This window comes from Emydura macquarii, unplaced genomic scaffold, assembly GCF_026122565.2.
Source record: "Emydura macquarii macquarii isolate MOO-44397 ecotype Brisbane River unplaced genomic scaffold, CSIRO-AGI_Emac_v2 contig_2141, whole genome shotgun sequence".
In the NCBI taxonomy this organism is placed as follows: Eukaryota; Metazoa; Chordata; order Testudines; family Chelidae; genus Emydura; species Emydura macquarii.
In genome coordinates this window covers 321,957-341,469 of record NW_027132278.1, presented here as the reverse complement: position 1 = coordinate 341,469, position 19,513 = coordinate 321,957, and the positions used below count along the sequence as shown (strand labels likewise).

Genomic DNA, 19,513 nt, shown 5'->3' with positions numbered 1-19,513 from the left:
GCCAACTTTCTACATCACACAAGGGGTTTTAAATGTAACTCACCCCCATCACTGGCTGAATAGCAGAGCATAGGGAGAGAATCTCCCCATTTTAGTGTCCCCCTGCTGAAAGCTATGCTAGCATCAGTTTCGCTAGGTCCCCTGACTGGCACTGTGACAAAATGATGGTGGAGATTTTGGGAGAGAGAAACACGTCCAGCTTCTGTGTGTAAGTTTCCGCAGGCAGGGAATGTCTGTCTAGCACAGCTTCCTCTCCATAGGGAAAGTTACAACTGGGTTCCCATTATAAGGCTGATTTTGCCTGCTTCTCTCTCTCTCTGAATATTCATGCTGGCCTCTCTACCACACTATCTGAGCACCTTACAAGCTCTCTGTGTGTCTAGCACACTCTGCTAAGCACAACTCTGTATGACCACCTCTATTTAACCTCCCCACAGCCTTGTGTGATAGGGCCATGCTATTGACTGTCCCCATTGTACAGATGGGGGTCTGCAGACTTGCCCATGGTCAGTGATGGAACAGAGAGTTGAATCCAGTCCTTCCAGAGCTGCAGCTCATGCTCTAACCATTAGACCATCCTTCCTACCTAAGAGCCTCTCTGTTCTGTCAAGTTGTGTCTGTCCAGGGAGGGCCCTGTATGCAGAACTGTCCTGCTCTGTGTGACTGAGTTTGTCTCTGGGTTTCTCTGTCGCAGCCTGTGCAACATCAAGGAACAACTGGTGGAGGAATTTGGTTTGCTGCTGCCCCTCAACCAGAGATGAAGGTGAGTGAGGTCTACATTTTCCAGCGATCATTGGTAGGCACGTCACTGCGCCGACTGACAGGAAGCAAAACCCAGGACCCAATTTCTTTTCCCTAGAAAGGTTCTTTGTATCATGATTGTGTGTGTGTGTTTATGTGTGACACCCCCTGGTGATCACAGCTGTGCATGACGGTGCATGAGACAAGGTGGGTGAAGTAATACCTTGTATTAGACCAACTTCTGTTAGTGAGAGAGACAAAATCTTACACAGAGCTCTTCTTCAGGTGTGTGTTCCTAACTCATATGTGCATCTAGCACCCTCTGCTGAGTACAGGTCTGTATTACTAAGTGTGTGCGCGTGTGTGTGTGTAGCGTAGTGTGTGTGGTGCCCTCTGCTCTGTCTGATTAAAGCCTTTCCTACACTTAAAAAATAAGTCAACCTAATATAGGTCAACTTACAGCCACTGCTGTAATTACGTGGTGTGGCTCCACTTGACCCAGCACTGGGTTCAGGGGCATGGGTCCGGGGTGGGGACAGTCACCTGTGCCAGGCCCGAGCGCCACGATGGACTCGGTGCCCGGAGCCACGGCAGCGGGCAGGGGGTGACTTGGGTTAGGGCATCTGGAGAGGGTGAAGGGGGTCTGTCCTGTCAGGGATGGGAGCATGGGACCCGGCTGTTTTTCAAGAGGAAAAAAGGAATGGGGCTGTGATTCCATCGACTTCATGAAGTCACTCCGGATTGACACCAGTGTAACTACAACCTGAGTTTGGCCCACACATTTCAGAACTCCATTAATTTCTTCTTTTTCCTTCCAGGATTGTCAAGCTGGCAGTTAATTGAACACACTCAGTCTGCACGGCTAAAGGAAGCAGGAGGTGGGTTCTGCTGACTATAGCTCTGCTCTGGGAAAACATTTCAGAAAATTTTCAGATTTTACTCCATGCCCTGTTCTGCTTCTCTTATTGTAAATGGCCAACGTGAGTGGCTCCCACAACAAATAAACCCCTTCTGGCCCATTCAGCATTCAAGTGCACCAGTGTAAATCTGGAGCAGGTTCCTAGAGCTAATGGGGTTAGGGACAGTTTTACACCACGGTAACAGTGATCGGAATCTGGCCATGATACTATTGATTTTATTGGAGTCACTCTGGATACACCAGACTCACTGAGATCAAAATCTAACACTGTTCCCATTGATGTCAGTAGGGTCACTCTCAATTTACACTTGGGTCACTGAGATCAGAATTCAGCTATTGATGTTGCTCCTGATTGTCACATTGACTCTGAAATCAGATATTGGCTCACATTATCCAGAATCAGGGCTCTAGACTTGAGTGGAGTCACAGCAGAGTGACACAGGTGTAAATGAGATCTGACCTTGCCTCAAACTGTTCAGCGTTTCATCACTTTTCCTCTGTTTCTCCTCTCAGCAACCCCCAGACGTCGCTATTTGCCTAAGGCCAGTTTTGGCCAAGAGGTAGAAGGTGAGGCAGGGTCTATACTTGAAAATTAAGTTGGCTTATATACTTTGCTCAAGGATGGGAAAACTCCACACTCCTGAGTGGCTTATTTAAGCTGACCTAACCCTCATTGGAGACATTGCTACGTTGACAGAAGGACATTTCCTTTGACCTAGGTACCACCTCTCTGGGCGGTGGATTAACTTCAGTGATGGCCGAATCCCTCCTGTTGGTGTAGGAAGTATCTACAGCAGCAGTGCGACAGCGGCCCAGCTATCCCACTGTAGAGTTTTAGGTGTAGGCAGACCCTGGGCAGCTCTGATTTGCTGCTTAGCACGCACATTTCACAGATGTCTCAGGTGTTATTCCATATCCTGTCTTTTCTCACTCTAACACACCAGCATGAGACTCCACCTCCCACCCAGGCAACTAACCATCATGGGGCAGATCCTGATATCCGTGACATTGGTGTAAATCTGGAGTGATTCCACAAAGGGTTTCTACAGGTACGTGAGTAACAAAAAGAAGGTCAGGAAAGTGTGGGCCCCTTACAGAATGGGGGAGGCAACCTAGTCACAGATGATGTGGAAAAAGCTGGACTACTCAATGCTTTTTTTGCCTCTATCTTCACAGACCATGTCTACTACCAGAGTGCTGCACTGGGCCGCACAGAATGGAGAGGAGGTGAGCAGCCCTGATTGCTGAAAGAACAGATTCAGGGCTATTTAGAAAGGCTGGACATGCACAAGTCAAGACAAGAACAGCTGACTATGTTTGTGCCTACGTTCAAACTCGAAGGTGCACTTTCCAACTCGAGGAGATGTACTTGCACTAGCTCTGATCGTGCTATTGTTCTAAAAATAACAGTGTGTCCATGGTGGTGCAAGTGCCTTGACGGGCTAGCTGCCCTGAGTTCGTACGTAGAGTCTGAGATGGACAAGTGTTTGTGGCAGTTAGTCCCTTCCACAGCTGCTACACAGTTACTTTTAGCACACTAGCTCCATTAGAGCTAGCACGAGTATGTCTCCTCCAGATGCAAGTTCTATCGCCCAGCTGATATACCTGTAATCTCTCTCCATGAGGACATTTCACGGGGTTTGATTGCAGGCTTCCTCTTGTTCTGAATGTAACTCGCTAAAACAGGGGTCACCCTCATGGCACAAACACATTTTAGGTCGGGTTCTGGTGTCAGTGACGGCAGTGAAAACCTGAAGTGAACTTACAGTAACTTTGATCAGCATCTGGCCCTGACTCCAGTGACCTCAGTAGGGTCACTGGATTTGTACAGGTATCACTGAGATCAGAATCAAGTCCTAACTCCACTGACCTCTGTGAGGTCACTCCAGATTTACACTGGGGTCACCACAATCCGACTCATAGCTACAGACTTGTGGAGACTCCCACTGCAGGAAAGTAACTGAGCTCTGACTTTGCCCCGTCCCCTCACTCTGCCTCTGTGGCCTACAGGTGGTTTTACTCATCGTGTGTGATGCACTTTGCAATTTAGCATAATTCAGTCAGGTGTTGACTGTAACTAGCTTGATACAAACCAGGTTGATATTGGATGAGGAGCATCCGCATTGGGTGGAGGAAAGCTCATTTTAAATAGGTTTTTAAAACTGATTTAAAGTTTAAACTGTTGCAACTCTGAATATAGACAAGGCCTAAGGGGGTGTAGAATGCTGACCTGCTACGGTTACGTATCTGCTTCTTCTTCGAGTGAGCACACACGTGCATTCCACTCTTGGTGTGCTTGCGGGCACAGTCGCCAGAAATTTTTCCCCCAGTGGTACTTACTGGAGCAGCTCCAGCACCCTCTGATGCCGCGCGCTGGTAGCACCTGTATTACACACGTGCAATCACTCAAAGAAGAAAAAATGGCTATGGACCTTTTGTAACTTTGTTCTTCGAGATGTGTTGCTCACATCCCTTCCACGGCCCACCCTCTTACTCCTCTACATCAGAGTTTCCAGAAAGAAAGAGGGTCGGCTGGGTGCTTTATACCGGCACTAGCACCCCATGGCAGCAGAGGGCACTCAAGCTGACCTGATGGGTACCAGTGAGTGGGGAAATTTTCCAGCGACTGTGTGTGGCGCTCGTGCACACCAAGAGTGGAATGCACATGTGCAACGCATCTTGAAGAACAAGTTACAAAAGGTCAGTAGCTGTTTTATTTTGCTTGCCTACAAAAGAATTGACAGAGATCAGCCTGCCAGGGTCCTTTGACCACTGCCCACTGGGCTGACCAGATTGTCTCCTTGTTTTCCCGGGCCTGTGCCTGTTGTCTCCTGTCTTATAGAATCATAGAATCATAGAATATTAGAGTTGGAAGGGACCTCAGGAGGTCATCTAGTCCAACCTCCTGCTCAAAGCAGGACTAACCTCATCTATATCATCCCAGCCAGGGCTTTGTCAAGCCTCAGCTTAAAAACCTCTGTAGGCACCCTGTACTTCAGGGGCCTTGGAACTTGATTGGGAGTTTACAGTTGGGAAGATCCTGGGAGACTACAACTCCCATGATGCCTTGGGGAAAAAGGGAGAGACTCTTCCCCTTCCAGAGAGACAGGGAATAGCATGTGGAGGACTCCATTTTGGTGCTAGGGTGGAGTGCAGCTGAGGCTGGAAGCTGCTGGCTACTGCCTGCTGCCGGAGTCCCAAAGCTGCTGCTGCCTACTGACTGCTGCTGGGGTCCCAAAGCTGCGGTTGAGAGCCTGCTCGAGCAGGGAGCTTCGGAGGTTGGTGGCATTGCCCAAGCCAGGGCAGGGACTGAGCCTGGAGCTGCCTGAGGTGGGCCTGCAGTGAAGGTGGTGTGAGTGCTCCCCCCTGTTGTTTGGGGCAGGGCGTGTAAGGGAAGGGGCACTGCAGAGAGACTTTCACTGGGCCTGAGAAGAGGCAGAGGGAGAATCCTTTCAAGCAGGGCCAGGACTGCAGACATTTGGTTGGGCCAGCTCCAAACCTCCAGCGTGACTACTGGGCTGAACTGGTGCACTGAACCCACAGAGTGCGGTCTGCTTCTTCAGATCTTCAAGCGCGCCCACGCAAGCAAGGGGTTAGGGCTCTGAACTCTTGGGGAGTGTACACTCTGCAGGTGGGGTACACAGTGGCAGTGTAAATGCAAGTTTAGACAAGTTTCATTTGTTTTCATACTATTTTTATTAATTGATTTATTCATCTGCCCTGTGGATTTAACATAATAGTGATGTTTAGTTTCAGTCTGTTATGCCATATTTCTTTAATTTGTTAAGTAAAGTTGTGTTAACTCTAATTTAAGTATATTGGATGTTTAGTTTGCATAAGTGCAATTGTTAAGTTAGGCCTGTCTCAGATTATTATTGTTATCAGACTAGGTTTAGTCCTGGAAGCTCCCAAGGCCCGCTATTAAGCGTGTGCAGGGGCCAGCCAGGTGGAGGCACCGCCAAGTTTAAATTCCTTTAAAAGTAAAGGGACTGCAGCAGGGGGGTGGATAGAGGATTCCCACCTATCCTACATCACCGCTGGGATACTCAGGATCTCCTTTGTTAACAACCTTAGGCGCCCTTGCACACAGGTGAGTGTTGCTGGCTCCCAAGTAACCCAGAAATAGAAGGGGGTTACACCTCTAAGGATTGAGATTCTACCATCTCCCTAGGTAACCCATTCCAGTGCTTCACCACCCTCCTAGTGTAAAACATTTTCCTAATGTCCAACCTAGACCTCCCGCCCTGCAACTTGAGACCGTTGCTCCTTGTTCTGTCATTTGCCACCACCGAGAACAGCCTAGCCCCATCCTCTGTGGAACCCCCTTTCAGGTAGTTAAAGGCTGCTATCAAATCCCCCCTCACTCTTCTCTTTTGCAGACTAAACAAGCCCAGTTCCCTCAGCCTCTCCTCATAAGTCCTGTGCTCCAGCTCCCTAATCATTTTTATTGCCCTCCGCTGGACTCTCTCCAACTTGTCCACATCCTTTTTGTAGTGGGGGGCCCAAAACTGGACACAATATTCTAAATGCGGCCTCACCAACGCCGAAGAGAGGGGAATAATCATTTCCCGTGACCTGCTGGCAATGCCCCTCCTAATGCAGCCCAATATGCTATTAGCCTTCTTGACAACCAGGGCACACTGCTGACTCATATCCAGCTTTTTATCCACTGTTACCCCCAGGTCCTTTTCTGCAGAGCTGCTGCCCAGCTCGTCAGTCCCCAGTCTATAGCTGTGCATGTGATTCTTCCTTCCTAAGTGGAGGACTCTGCACTTTTCTTTGTTGAACCTCGTTAGATTTCTTTTGGCCCAATCCTCCAGTTTGTTTAGGTCACTCTGTATCCTATCCCTACCTTCCAGGGTATCTACCACTCCCCCCAGCTTAGTGTCGTCCGCAAACTTGCTGAGGGTGCAATCTATCCCATCCTCCAGATCATTAATGAAGATGCTGAACAAAACCGGACCCAGGACCGACCCCTGGGGAACTCTGCTTGTGACCGGTTGCCAGCTAGACATGGAGCCATTGATCACTACTCGTTGAGCCCTATGCTCTAGCCAGTTCTCTATCCATTTTATAGTTCATTCATCCAACCCATACTTCTTTAACTTGCTGATAAGAATACTGTGAGAGACAGTATCAAAAGCTTTGCTAAAGTCAAGGTATATCACATCCACCGCCTTCCCTACATCCACAGAGCCAGTCACCTCATCATAGAAAGCAATCAGGTTGGTCAGGCATGACTTTCCCTTGGTGAATCCGTGTTGACTGTTCCTGATCACCTTCCTCTCTTCCAAGTGCCTTAAAATGGATTCCTTAAGGACCTGCTCCATGATTTTTCCAGGGATTGAGGTGAGGCTGACCGGTCTGTAGTTCCCTGGATCCTCTTTCCTCCCTTTTTTGAAGATGGGCACTATATTTGCTTTTTTCCAGTTGTCAGGGACCTCCCCCTGTTGCCACGAGCTTTCAAAGTTAATAGCCAATGGCTCTGAAATCACCTCAGCCAACTCCCTCAGCACCCTTGGGTGCATTGCATCCGGCCCCATGGACTTGTGAATGTCCAATCCTTCTAAATAGTCTTGAACCCGTTCCTTCAGCACTGCAGGATGTTCGCCTCCTTCCCATTCTGTGCCACCCAGTACAGCAGTCTGGGAGCTGATCTTGTCTGTGAAGACAGAGGCAAAAAAGGCATTGAGTACCTCAGCTTTCTCCACATCTTCCGTCACTAGGTCGCCTCCCTCATTCTCTAAGGGGCCCACACTTTCCCGAATCTTCCTCTTGTTGGCAACATGCCTGTAGAAACCCTTCTTGTTCCCCTTCATGTCCCTTGCTAGCTGCAACTCCAATTGTGCTTTGGCCTTCCTGATTTCATTCCTGCGCGTTCGAGCAGTGTTTATATAATCCTCCCTAGTCATCTGACCAAGCTTCCACTTCTTGTAAGCTTCTTTTTTGCGTTTAAGTTCGCCAAGGACATCTTTGTTAAGCCAAGCTGGACGCCTACCATATTTGCTATTCTTTCTGCACATCGGGATGGTTTGCTCTTGTGCCCTCAATAAGGTCTCTTTAAAATACAGCCAGCTCTCTTGGGTTCCTTTCCCCCTCATATTAGCCTCCCAGGGAATCCTGCCCATCAGTTCCCTGAGGGAGTCAAAGTCTGCTTTTCTGAAGTCCATGGTCCGTATCCTGCTGTTCTCCTTTCTTCCTTTTGTCAGTATCCTGAACTCGACCATTTCATGGTCACTGCTGCCTAGGTTGCCACCCACTTCTACTTCCCCTACCAAATCTTCCCTGTTTGTGAGCAGCAGGTCAAGAGAATCACAGCCCCCAGTTGGTTGCTCCAGCACTTGCACCAGGAAATTGTCAGCGACACTCTCCAAAAACTTCCTGGATTGTTTGTGCTCTGCTGTATTGCTCTTCCAGCAGATGTCAGGGTGATTGAAGTCTCCCATGAGAAGCAGGTCCTGTGAACTGGAAACTTTCCCTAGTTGAGTAAAGAAAGCCTCATCTATCTCGTCCTCCTGGTCTGGTGGTCTATAGCAGACACCCACCATGACATCACACTTATTGTTCTTGCTTCTAAGCTTAACCCAGAGACACTCAACTGACTTATCTCTAGTTTCATACTGGAGCTCAGAGCAGTCATAGTGCTCTCTTACATACAGTGCAACTCCTCCCCCTTTCGCCCCTGCCTGTCCTTCCTGAACAGTTTATACCCATCCATGACAGTGCTCCAATCGTGAGAGTTATTCCACCAAGTCTCAGTTATTCCAATCATGTCGTAGTTTCTTGACTGTGCCAGGACTTCCAGTTCTTCCTGCTTGTTTCCCAGGCTTCTTGCATTTGTGTACAGGCACTTGAGATAAGTAGCCGATTGGCCTACTTTCACAGTATGAATCGGGAGGCCTCCCCTGCTGCACCCTCCTTCTTCTGCTTCCTTATGGTGTCCCTCTTCCCCACTTACCTTTGGGCTTAGGTCCCCGTCCCGAGTCAAAACTAGTTTAAAGCCCTCCTCACTAGGTTAGCCAGCCTGTCTGCGAAGATACTCTTCCCTGTCTTCGTTAGATGAATCCCATCTCTTCCTAGTAATCCTTCTTCCTGGAACAGCATTCCATGATCGAAGAATCCAAAGCCCTCTCTTCGACACCAGTTTATCCTCAGTTTGTCAGCTGTTTGGGGACTACCTTTTTATTCTCAGCCTTGTGAAGTGCTCACTCCATTCAGGCTTCAAGTTCTTCTACAGGGAGAGCACCACAATTTTACGAGGAAGTCTCCTTTCCCTTTGTGATTTTTTTCCCATGTTGTCCCTCGCACTTGGGAGGAGCTCCCAGAAACATTTGCAAATCTGCCTCATTATTGTCATAGACCAGGTTGCAGGCAGTCAAGCCTATTGGTCAGAGCGGGAGTCAGGACACCGAGACAGAGGCAGAATTAGGGTCAGAGCCAGTGTCAGTAGCCAGGGGTGAGTGGTGGAATCAGGAACAAGCCAGGGCCCAATACAGCAGCCATCCAGGGATTCACCTAGTCTTCTGGCTTAAATAGTGAGCTTGAGCCAGTCATAGAGGCTGGACATTTCCTCCAATTGGGAGTTTCATGGGTGGTTATTTTGCCTTGACACATTCCAGGAGGGGTAGGATGAGGTGACTTACCCTTCCATCTGGCTAACAAAGGGGTGAGTTTCTACACAAAACACAACCACTGACCATCAGTGGGAACAGCATGTAATTTATACTAAGGAGAAAAAGAGAGCAAGGAAGAACAAAAGTAAAGTCTGCGTAATAGTGAGCGAGTGAGAGCGCAGTGTGTGGGTGACTCACTCTGTCACATTCTGCACTGGAACTGAAACACAAAATGGCAACCCTTGACCTTTACAGCATGAGAATCACCCACAGGAAATAAGCAGTTTGATTAGATTTGACCTTATAGGAGTGTAAATCTGGCCCTTATTGATTTCAGGTCAGTCTCATCAACTTTACACTGGAGTCAATGAGCTCAGAATCCAGTCTTGACCCCATTGGCTTTAATGGGGCCACTCTGGATTTACACTGGGGTCACTGAAAAAGGAATGGGGCTGTGATTCCATCGACTTCATGGAGTCACTCCAGATTGACACCACTGTAACTAAAACCTGAGTTTGGACCACCAATTTCAAAACTCCATTAATTTCTTCTCTTTTTCCTTTCAGGACCATCAAGATGGCTGTCGAAGGAGCTCTCTGGCTCTGCATCACCAGAGGAAGCAGGAGGTGGGTTCTGCTGACTATAGTTCTGCTCTGGGAAAAAATTTCAGAAATTTTTCAGATTTTACTCCATGACCCATTCTGCTTCTCTTACTGTAACTAGTCAACATGAGTGGCTCCCACAACAAATATACACCTTCTGGCCCATTCAGCATTCAAGTGCACCAGTGCAAATCTGGATCGGGTTCCTGGAGCTAATGGGGTTAGGGACAGTTTTACAGCATGGAAACAGTGATCGGAATCTCGCCATGATACCACTGATTTTACTGGAGTCAATCTGGATATACCAGACTCATTGAGATCAAAATCTAGCACTGTTGTCTCTGATGTCAGGAGGGTGACTCTGATTTACACTAGGATCACTGAGATCAGAATCCAGCTCTGACTCCATTGATGTTGCTCCTGATTGTCACATTGTCTCTGAAATCAGATATTGGCTCACATTATTCAGAATCAGGGCTCTAGACTTGAGTGAAGTCACAGCAGAGTGACACAGGTGTAAATGAGATCTGACCTTGCCTCAAACTGTTCAGCATTTCATCACTTTTCCTCTATTTCTCCTCTCAGCAACCCCCAGACATCGCTATTTGCCTAGGGCCAGTTCTGGCCAAGAGGCAGAAGGTGAGTGTGACGTCCTGCATCCCCATGTTCACCCGTATAGTGTAATGGTATATTGTCTTATGTAAAGTATGTCTCCTTAAATGTCTTTGGAATGGGCATGATGTACTGAGCATTACTGTTATAGCAGTATGTTTGTTGCAATTTCATGTGTATAATTGTGAGGTTTCGCTATGTAATATTCCCAAAGATATGTCCTCGTGTCTTGAAACATGTCCAGGCAAAACTCTCCAGGAGCAGAGGGGCAGTTCACACCCCATCCAGGCTTGTATAGGACAAACCCAACTCAGCCTTCCAAGAACAAAGGACTGACCTGGGCATCAACAGAGGATTAATTGGGACTCTTGAGTAAATTACCTCCCTTCCCTTGGCCAGGTGATGCTCACTGACTCAGGACATGAATGAGTCCTGTAAGGTCATTGTTTGTCACCTGATCCTGGGGAAAGACAAAGCCCAAGAGGGGAGAAGGAATATTATAAAAAAGGGGAGACGTTCACCATGCTCGCTCGCTTCCACCATTAAAAATGGATGCTTTATTTCCAGTCTGAATTTGTCTAGCTTCAACTTCTAGCCATCAGATCATGTAAGACCTTTCTCTGTTAGACTGAAGTGCCCATCATTAAATATTTGTTCCCCAGGCAGGCACTTACAGACTGTGGTCACGTCCCCCCTTAACCTTCTCTTTGTGAAGCTAAATAGATTGACTGCAGTGGGCTCAAGGAGATCAATCAGTCAGGGTCAGATTCGGATCATAGCTACACTAGTGTAAATCTGGCCCTGATACCGCTGTTATTTGTGGAGCCACTCCAGATTTACACCAATGTCACTGTGATCAGGTGCTCTCTGTCATCCCCCGCTTTTCTGCCTGAGTGGTCAGTTGTGTGACTGTTCCCCTCCAGAAAGTCAGCCACACGGCCCCCTCTCACAACCTGAGCCCCAGGCTGAATATCTGGGTGCAGAGACCCTGAATCAGCCCCTCTGTTCTGGGCCTTCTCTCCCCAGTGAGGCGGCATTTCTGTGTTCCCACCAATTCTTCCCAAGCTTCCTTCCCTGGGGCCCCCTTGGAGCCCCACTTCTCCATGCTCTGCAGAGTGGGACCTGTCCCTTGTTCAGCCACAAATCTTTGCCAGCTAACAACTGGGACAGCTTCCTCAGTGACTGGCAACCCCTCTCCTGCCCCTGCTCCTGAGGGCACGTTGGCTTCTGTTGGGAAGGAGCCAGCCTCCACCCTTGGAAGCAGGCTGCTCCCCTTTGCTGCAGGGTTAAAGGAACACCCCTTCCCCCCAGTGGGAATCTAAGCTTCCTTGGGTTCCTTCCTTGGGTTCCTTTCTGGGGCACATTTTCCTATGTTTCCCAGAGTGGGGTCTGCCCCTTGTACAGCTGCAACCTGCTGCCAACTCTCAACCTGGACAGTCCTCTCCCTGGCAGGCAATCCACTCTCCCCAGTCCCCGAGGAGATGCTGCTGCCTCCAGCTGTGGTGTGAGAACTGGTCTCAACACCCCCCAACCCCACACACACACACCTGGAAGCATGTTGCTTCTTCCTACTGCAGAGGATCCTGGGAGACCTCTCCCATCCCTCCAGCAGTTGCTGGGATTTTACCTTTTCCCTCTCAGGTCCCAGCATGATGCTCCGTCTGGCTGCGGGTCATCGCTCTACTGGCCTGCCACCTGCGGAAAGTCATTCCCAGTTAGCATTTCATTGGGGATCTTGTCCATCCCCCCCACCCTTAGATCACCTTCCTTCCAAGTCTTCACACTGTACCTGCACTCTAGCCACACGCCTACAGATCCTATCACCTCCCTCTACTTGAATCAATGCTTCCTGTCCAAGTAACCTGTCGCTCTTTAGGACCCAGCCTGGCCTGCCTTGAGAAAGGTGTGTGCCCATGTCCCTCCATCCGATCATTTATTTTGATGTCCTTGATAAACTCCTTATCTCCCTCTGCAGAGCCCACACCCACAAAGACAGGCATGTAAACGCTGGATGCCTCCTGGGTCTCAGGGAGCCAGGAGCACTGCAGTCACTTGAGCTGGCGGGCAGGGGGGAATTAACACCCGTCAGCATTGGGCACTGATTTTTTTAATTGCTCAGTTGATAACATCTCGTAGGGGTTTCCTCTTTCATTGGCGGTCTATGGTGGGGTTTTCCAGGCGAGGAATGGTTCCTGGGGGCGTGACTGCCTACCCGCCCATCCTCCCTCCTTCTTCACAGTGGTAACATGGGATCTCCCTTTAAAACCTGGTTTCTGCCCCTCCTTCTCAGACTTATTGCCCATAGACACAGCCCTGCTTGTTCAAGGGCATTTGCCCTTGCAGCCATCTCTAACACCGATTTCAAATCTTTATTCCACTGGTTATTCCTTGCATCATCTGTACATGTGCTTAAAATTTTTTCTTGTGCTACGAGGTCAAAGAATTGGTCATAGGTTTCAACACCTTTTCCTTTCACCTACTTCTTTAACAAATCACACAATTTATAAGCATTTTCACATACATGACCGTATGTAGCCCTGGGCCCAATACAGCAGCCAGCCAGGGATTAACCAAACTGCCCCCCGTCCGAGCCTCCTTCTGGCTTAAATAGTGAGTCGGAGCCAATCGGAGAGGCCAGACCTTTCCTCCAATTGGGAGCTTCGTGGGCGGTGCCTATGGTGAGCGAGGGTCTACCAGCCCTGTGATTTGTAAGTTGCTGGGGTGGTGGCAGTGAGCTGGGGCCTCCCAAATCCAGGGCTGAGACTCATGATCCCTCACAATTATCCTCTTTTAAAATGCTCGTTTGCCATGATGCCTACGTAAAATTCAAAAGTGGTGAGGCTGCTGCAGGGCTGAGACCGCCACCTATCATGCTGATTAATATTGCCTTGTATTCCCCCATCAGTCTGGCTGTCTCCACATGGTATCTCTTGTCTTATACTTAGCTCGTTAGTTCTTTGGGACAGGGACTGTCCTTTTGTTCTGTGTCGGTACAGTGCCTAGCACAATGCGGTTCTCCTGGTCAGTGACGGGGGCATCTAGCTGCTACCGTAAGATACCTAATAAATAATATACAGTGCCTAGCACAATGGGAACCGGGGGCTCCTGCGATACAAATAAATTATAAATATACTTTGCCCAGGTGTAAATGACAACAGGAGGTGCCCGGTGCTCCAGAACCAGCGCCTCTATTTAGATTTAAGCCCCAGTATTCCAGAGGAGCTAGACATTTTGGGAGCTCCCATTTTTGGCACCCTTAAAGGACCTGATTTCCATGGGACAGGTGCTCCTCCCTTTTTGACTATTCCCTGTAATGTGTCCCAAGCAGGGCACGCTGGAAACGGGAAGCATGTCGTTGACATAACTGGTCGCTATAGGAAATCTTGCCCTTCAGTTGAATTGCTGTGTATTTATTAATAATTCCTTCCCCTCTCTCAGAAATCACCTGTCAGACGGAAAAATGTCTTTCCACTGGTCCCGCAGCAGAAGAAGCTACAGGTGAGCGAGGCTAACCTTACCAGGGTGGGATGGTATTGATGTGATATCATGGGGGGTTGTATGGAACCCAGTGATCTATCTCCTGTGGTTGCCCTTACAGCTTGGGTTCACATCCATCCTCTAGTTAAGATCCCTTCACTGACTCCTGTTAGCTTCCTGTATCATACTCAAGGCTCCGATTCCACAAAGCACTTATGCACAACTTTAGTTGGAAGCACGTGATCAGCTGCATTCACTTAAACACAAGCTTAAGAGTTTTGCTTAATCACAGCCCAAAATCACCTTCCAAGTTCTGCTCAATTTCCTATTCCCTCTCCGCCTGCTCCACACAAGCGATGCAGTTATTAGGGCTGGCCAGAAATTTTCCAGCAAAGCTGGTTTTCCACATAACATTGGGTTTTTGGATTAATTATTATTTATTACTATTTTGCAAAAAGTGTGTGCTTTCTGTGGAAATGTTTTCAGTTTTCAGGCACTGTGATTTTTTTATGAAAAACTCAAAGTTTTGGGGGTTTGGCCAAAAACCAAAATATATCATCCAAAAAACTGATATTTTGATTCTGAAATGCCACTGCTGGGCCTCCTGGGAGGCTTGAGTGTTGCATGCTCCCATTCTCATCTGTGGGCCAGGCTCCCAGGATGGACTATATCTCCCAGGATGCACCACCTCCCTTCGCCAAGAGGGGAGACCATGGTGCATCATGGCAGATGTAGTTCAACCAGGGTGCCCGGCCCATAGAGGAGAATGGGAGCATGTGGCACTTGAACTACAGCTCCCATGAGGCACCATGGCAGGATTTCTGAATTGAAATATTTCAAGTTTTTTATTTTTCACTAAGGATGTCAAGTAATTGAAGTTAACACCTGCAATTAACTGAAAACAAAATAACACATTAACTTTTTCATGGCATTAATCTCATACCTCTGGGGGGCCATCAGCTATGGAGGGATCTAACCGTGTCCGGTCAGGCACAGTAAACCAAGCCACTACCAGAGGGCAGAAAGAGAAGAGAGGAGGGAATGGCTCCCATCCCTGGCAGAGAGGTAGGGATCATGATCCCACTGTGCCCCATTGCCCCCAGGCTAGCCCTTCGATCTGTGAACTAACCCCCCCTGCCACTGTGCCCCATTGCCCCCAGCCAGCCCTTTGCTCCAGGGATATCCCATAGAGAACAGGTGCCCGCTGAGCTCAGCTTCCCTGCACCAGCCTCTCCTCCCCTGGCACATGTGGCGTCCCTAAGGTAAAATCCACCATCCAGTGACAGACTGGGACTAAAGATTGGCCCTGGCATTTAAAGCACACTGGCCAGGGCGCCTCTGGGCCCATGTGGTAGGTGGGGGGAAAGGGTGGGGCTGTGATGGGGGAGTAGCTGCCACGCTCTGCCAGGCCCAGCTGGAGGGCCTGATGAAAGACTTGAGTGCACCGGCCCCTCTGGCATTTGCCAGAACTGCCAGATGGCCAGGCTGCCCGTGCCACCGTCCCATGCAAACAAAGGCTTGTGCAGCTGAAGGGAGCCCACCTAGCTCTGTAAAAGGAGTTTAAAGCTCTGTTTAACAATGCGATTAAAACTGTGATTAATCACAATTCATTTTTTTAATCGCTTAACAGCCCTATTTTTCACTGAAACTTGAAATACTTTTGTGGAAAGAAAAAACCGAACATTTTCTGACGAGCTTTGCTGACTATCCACTCCATTTCTGTCCTTCTCTTTCCCCATCTCTGGCCCCTATTCTTACACCTGATCTGATCTGGCTAGACTTCTGATACCCCCTCCTCCTTCAAATGCTTCTTTAAAGGTGGCCCACAAACAGAAAACAAAATCAATTGTATCATGCCCTTTTTGGCTCCTTTAAAACAGATAAAAAGAATCTAAAAAGGTTTGTTTTCCATGAGGTTAGTTTTCTGAATTATTTTTCACATTAGAAACTCAAGCCTGTCTACCCTGCAAGATGCTGTGGTGACTGGAGAACTAATGAAATGATGATGGCATGTAATGAGATGCCATGGTGGTGGGAATGATACTAGACTAGAATAGAAGAGGGTAGGAATAGACTGGAATAGAACCACAAGAGTCAAGACAGCATTTGACAAAGGAATTTTCAGACTGTTTGAAATGATTTGTTTGACTGTTTTTTAAAAACCCTATTATTTAACTTCAATGCCTAATAAATGGTTGACAGAAAGGAAGTCTTGGTTAAAGACTCGAAATCCCATGCTCCCAGCACACATTCACTAAGATTGCCACATTCCACCAGAACAAAGAATGATTGCATGGGAGGAAAAAAAATGTTACACATGGGATGTGTTAGATGAAATATTTCCCCTGTAGGAGGAGGTGAGGGAAACATCAGAGCAGATTCCACTGCAGACCAAGGAAAAAAGGACAAATGCAAATTATGTCCAACAGAGGAGGTATCTAATCTTCTCTATCTGTCCATCATTTATCTATCTAATCTCCATGCCTAGGTTCATTCACATCCATCCATTCCTAATCTCTGTCTGTGCATCCATCCATCCATGTCTCCCTCTATATAATCCCCACTGTCTGTCTGGCCATGCTGCTAATCACCTGTTCCCCCTAATTAGGATGTCTTTGTCACCTGGGGGACATTCCAAGAGAATGACTGACCCTGGGGTTGGAATCCACTCTGCTAGCAGCACTGCCTGGGTCCCAGGCCATGGAACCGGCCCCCAGCAAACACTTGGCCGCTGCTGCCCAGCTTCCCTCCTCACAAGAGATCTGCAGTGGGAAATCCCCGTGGGGCTGAGTTAAGGCCCATTCCTGTGTTTTAGGATCCTCCAGAACGAATAAAGCCCAAGATTGTTCGGGGCCCAGATTGGAATCAGGAGATGAACAGGTGAGAGCTGAGGTTGGGAGTTTGGTGTCACCCCCTCTGCAGGAGTCTGTGTCTGGCAGTGCAGACCGGCTCTTACCGCACTGAGCAGCGTCCCATGGGGTGGGCTCCGTGTACATAGATACAGCCAATTAGTAACTAGACTGAGAGAAGCACTATTGAGAGTGCAGATGAAGCTTCTCCACTGGAGATGATGTGTCTAGATTACTGGGACAGAAACTTTAGGTCATATTGCCTGCCTATAACGCAGGGCTGTACCTCCCCAGACATTGCCAGGGTGGGGGAGAGCCTTCATTTGTTACAGGAGAGATCTTTACAGACTATCAATGACTCTAGTAAGGGATTGAGCTTAGAGTGGTGGGGCTGGGAGTCAGGATGCCAGGGTTCAATCCCTGTCTCTGGGAGAGCAGTGGGGGCTAGTGCTCAGAGCAGGAGTGCTGGAAGACAAGAATCCTAGGTGACATTCACAGCTCTGACATGGATTAGCTGTGGCCTAGGTGACAAGTCATTTCCCCCTTCTGTGCCTCAGTTTCCCCATCTGTAAAATGGGGGTGACGTTACTTACCTAGCAGGATTTACAAAGCTAAATTCACTAACAGCTGTAAAGCCCTTAAATCCTTTGATGGTGGGTGCTAGGGCAGGGGAGAGGGATATTCCTAATTTCGCCCATTTCCCTTTCAATTATAAAGTCGAGGATAAATAGCTATCATGCCACCTGTTTTGAGTTAGATCAGGAGCTGGGAATGTTCCATCTAATACTATCTGACTGCGCTCTGCTCTCTCCCTTTCCCCTCATGCCATGCAGGGTTCATCTCCCCAGGGCGGGCTCGTTCTGTTGCTCTGAAACCGAACTGGGGTTGGAGGTGAGGGCAGCCGTGACCATCGAGTACGAATACGACTCCTGGGATCGGTGTCTGAGCGCAGCTGAGAAGCAGCAATGGATGGTGGCCGGCCCTTTGTTCAATATCCACGTGGAACTGGCCGGGGCCATGACAGCCGTTCACCTCCCGCACTTCCTGTGCCTTGCGGGTACGGCAGGAAAATAATCAGTGTAACAATAATTGTAAATCGTAACGGCAAACCCAGACCCCAGGCTTATTGCAATCACCGTCGGAATGCTAACACTCAAATCACAGCCATCGACACCAGACTCACACTCAGCCGTGACCTGCATCGTCACAGTAACCACAATCTTCTGAGTCATAACCACGGTGACAATGTGAGTTGTAATCCTTAGACCAATCAGGGTTTTATCTGCAATCGCAACCTTTCACAGAGCCCTGATCAGAGAACTACTCACGATCTTCATAATCCTGGCCTCCAATCCCTGCTCTCTCCCACCAGCCTGTGCTCCTCTCCCAGGGACAGAACCCAGGAGTCCTGTGCTCTGGGCCCCCCTCTCCAACCCTCCAGAAACCACTCCTCTCCCCAGAGCCAAGTTAGAACCCAGGAGTCCTGGTTCCCAACCCTCCACTCCTCCCACCCACTGAGGCTTTACCTTGGTTTCCTTTATAATCCACCGACAGGGGGAGAGGCTGACGTTTCCCGGGTGCGAATCGCCCATTTCATTGATGGAGGTTTGACCCTGGAGGAGCCGACGCGGGTGAGACTGTAATTATTTTTTTAATCATTTGACCACCCTAGTTAGGATAAATGCCCCAGAGAAACGTAAGTTCTCACTATTCCACAGTGTGATGAGACATAGCGGTTCTCTTCTTATCTGTGTCTTCCCTCAGCAGAACATTTCATTGACCAGCACCGAGAACAGCTGATCCAGCGGGTGCGTCCAGTGGATGGCATGTTGGATAAACTCTACAAGACCGTGCTGGACAATGAGCAGTGCCAGAGCATCCGAGCTGAGAGGACGGACCCGGAGAAAATGTGGAAGCTGTACGACCTGCTCCCGAGTTGGAACCGGGCCTGCAAGGACCAGCTCTTCTAGGTGCTGGAGGCCAAGCAGAAATTCCTCATCCGAGAGCTTAAGGGGACAAAAACTGGCTGCCCTGGATCAAGCCAGGCGCCCATCTAGCTCGGTATCCCATCTGTGACTGGGGCCAGTACCAGATACTTCAGATGAAGGTGCAAGAACCTCCTAGTTGAAAATTCTGGAATAATCTTTCCCATGGTTAGTTTCCACAACTGGGTAAACTATTCTGCTTCCTTAAAAACTTTTGTGGTATTTTCTATTGATTATGGAATTTTCTTTCACTTCCTGCCCCAAACTCTTGGAGCGCTGTTGTGTGCTGTTAAAAAGCTGCTGTGCCCTACCCAGAATTGGCTGCATTTCAGTGCCAGGTGAGCAATCCAGACGCAGTGCTGCTCTGTGGTTGTTAAACATCATTGAGATGTTGGATCAGTCTGAGACTAGCAAAAGCCTTTAAGCTAGAATAATAGAATCATAGAATATTAGAGTTGGAAGGGACCTCAGGAGGTCATCTAGTCCAACCCCCTGCTCAAAGCAGGACTAACCTCTGCTATATCATCCCAACCAGGGCTTTGTCAAGCCGCAGCTTAAAAACCTCTAAGGATGGAGATTCCACCACCTCCCTAGGTAACCCATTCCAGTGCTTCACCACCCTCCTAGTAAAAAACTTTTTCCTAATGTCCAACCTAGACCTCCCTCCCTGCAACTTGAGACGGTTGCTCCTTGTTCTGTCATCTGCCACCACCGA

General features: G+C 48.6%; 1 protein-coding gene across 21 annotated transcripts in view; it reads left to right on the top strand.

The window, feature by feature from the left end:
- LOC137160143 (pyrin-like) overlaps window positions 1-19,513 on the top strand; it is a 58,830-nt gene that overhangs the window by 20,106 nt on the left and 19,211 nt on the right. For 11 of the 21 annotated variants that reach the window (XR_010921796.1, XR_010921794.1, XR_010921790.1 and 8 more), the window contains exons 2-12: window positions 695-763; window positions 1,560-1,619; window positions 2,837-2,887; window positions 9,840-9,899; window positions 10,461-10,514; window positions 13,926-13,985; window positions 16,316-16,398; window positions 16,780-16,844; window positions 17,647-17,870; window positions 18,368-18,444; window positions 18,578-18,984. Coding sequence is in view for 10 of the 21 variants with exons in the window: in XM_067558591.1 (XP_067414692.1) it covers window positions 695-763; window positions 1,560-1,619; window positions 2,837-2,887; window positions 9,840-9,899; window positions 10,461-10,514; window positions 13,926-13,985; window positions 16,316-16,398; window positions 16,780-16,844; window positions 17,647-17,870; window positions 18,368-18,444; window positions 18,578-18,613 (839 nt within the window). In the remaining 11 variants the exon portion in view is untranslated. Of the gene's footprint in view, window positions 1-694; window positions 764-1,559; window positions 1,620-2,836; window positions 2,888-9,839; window positions 9,900-10,460; window positions 10,515-13,925; window positions 13,986-16,315; window positions 16,399-16,779; window positions 16,845-17,646; window positions 17,871-18,367; window positions 18,453-18,577; window positions 19,224-19,513 lie in introns of those variants that run through there. The other 10 variants (XM_067558591.1, XM_067558589.1, XM_067558588.1 and 7 more) reach the window with 5 other exon arrangements.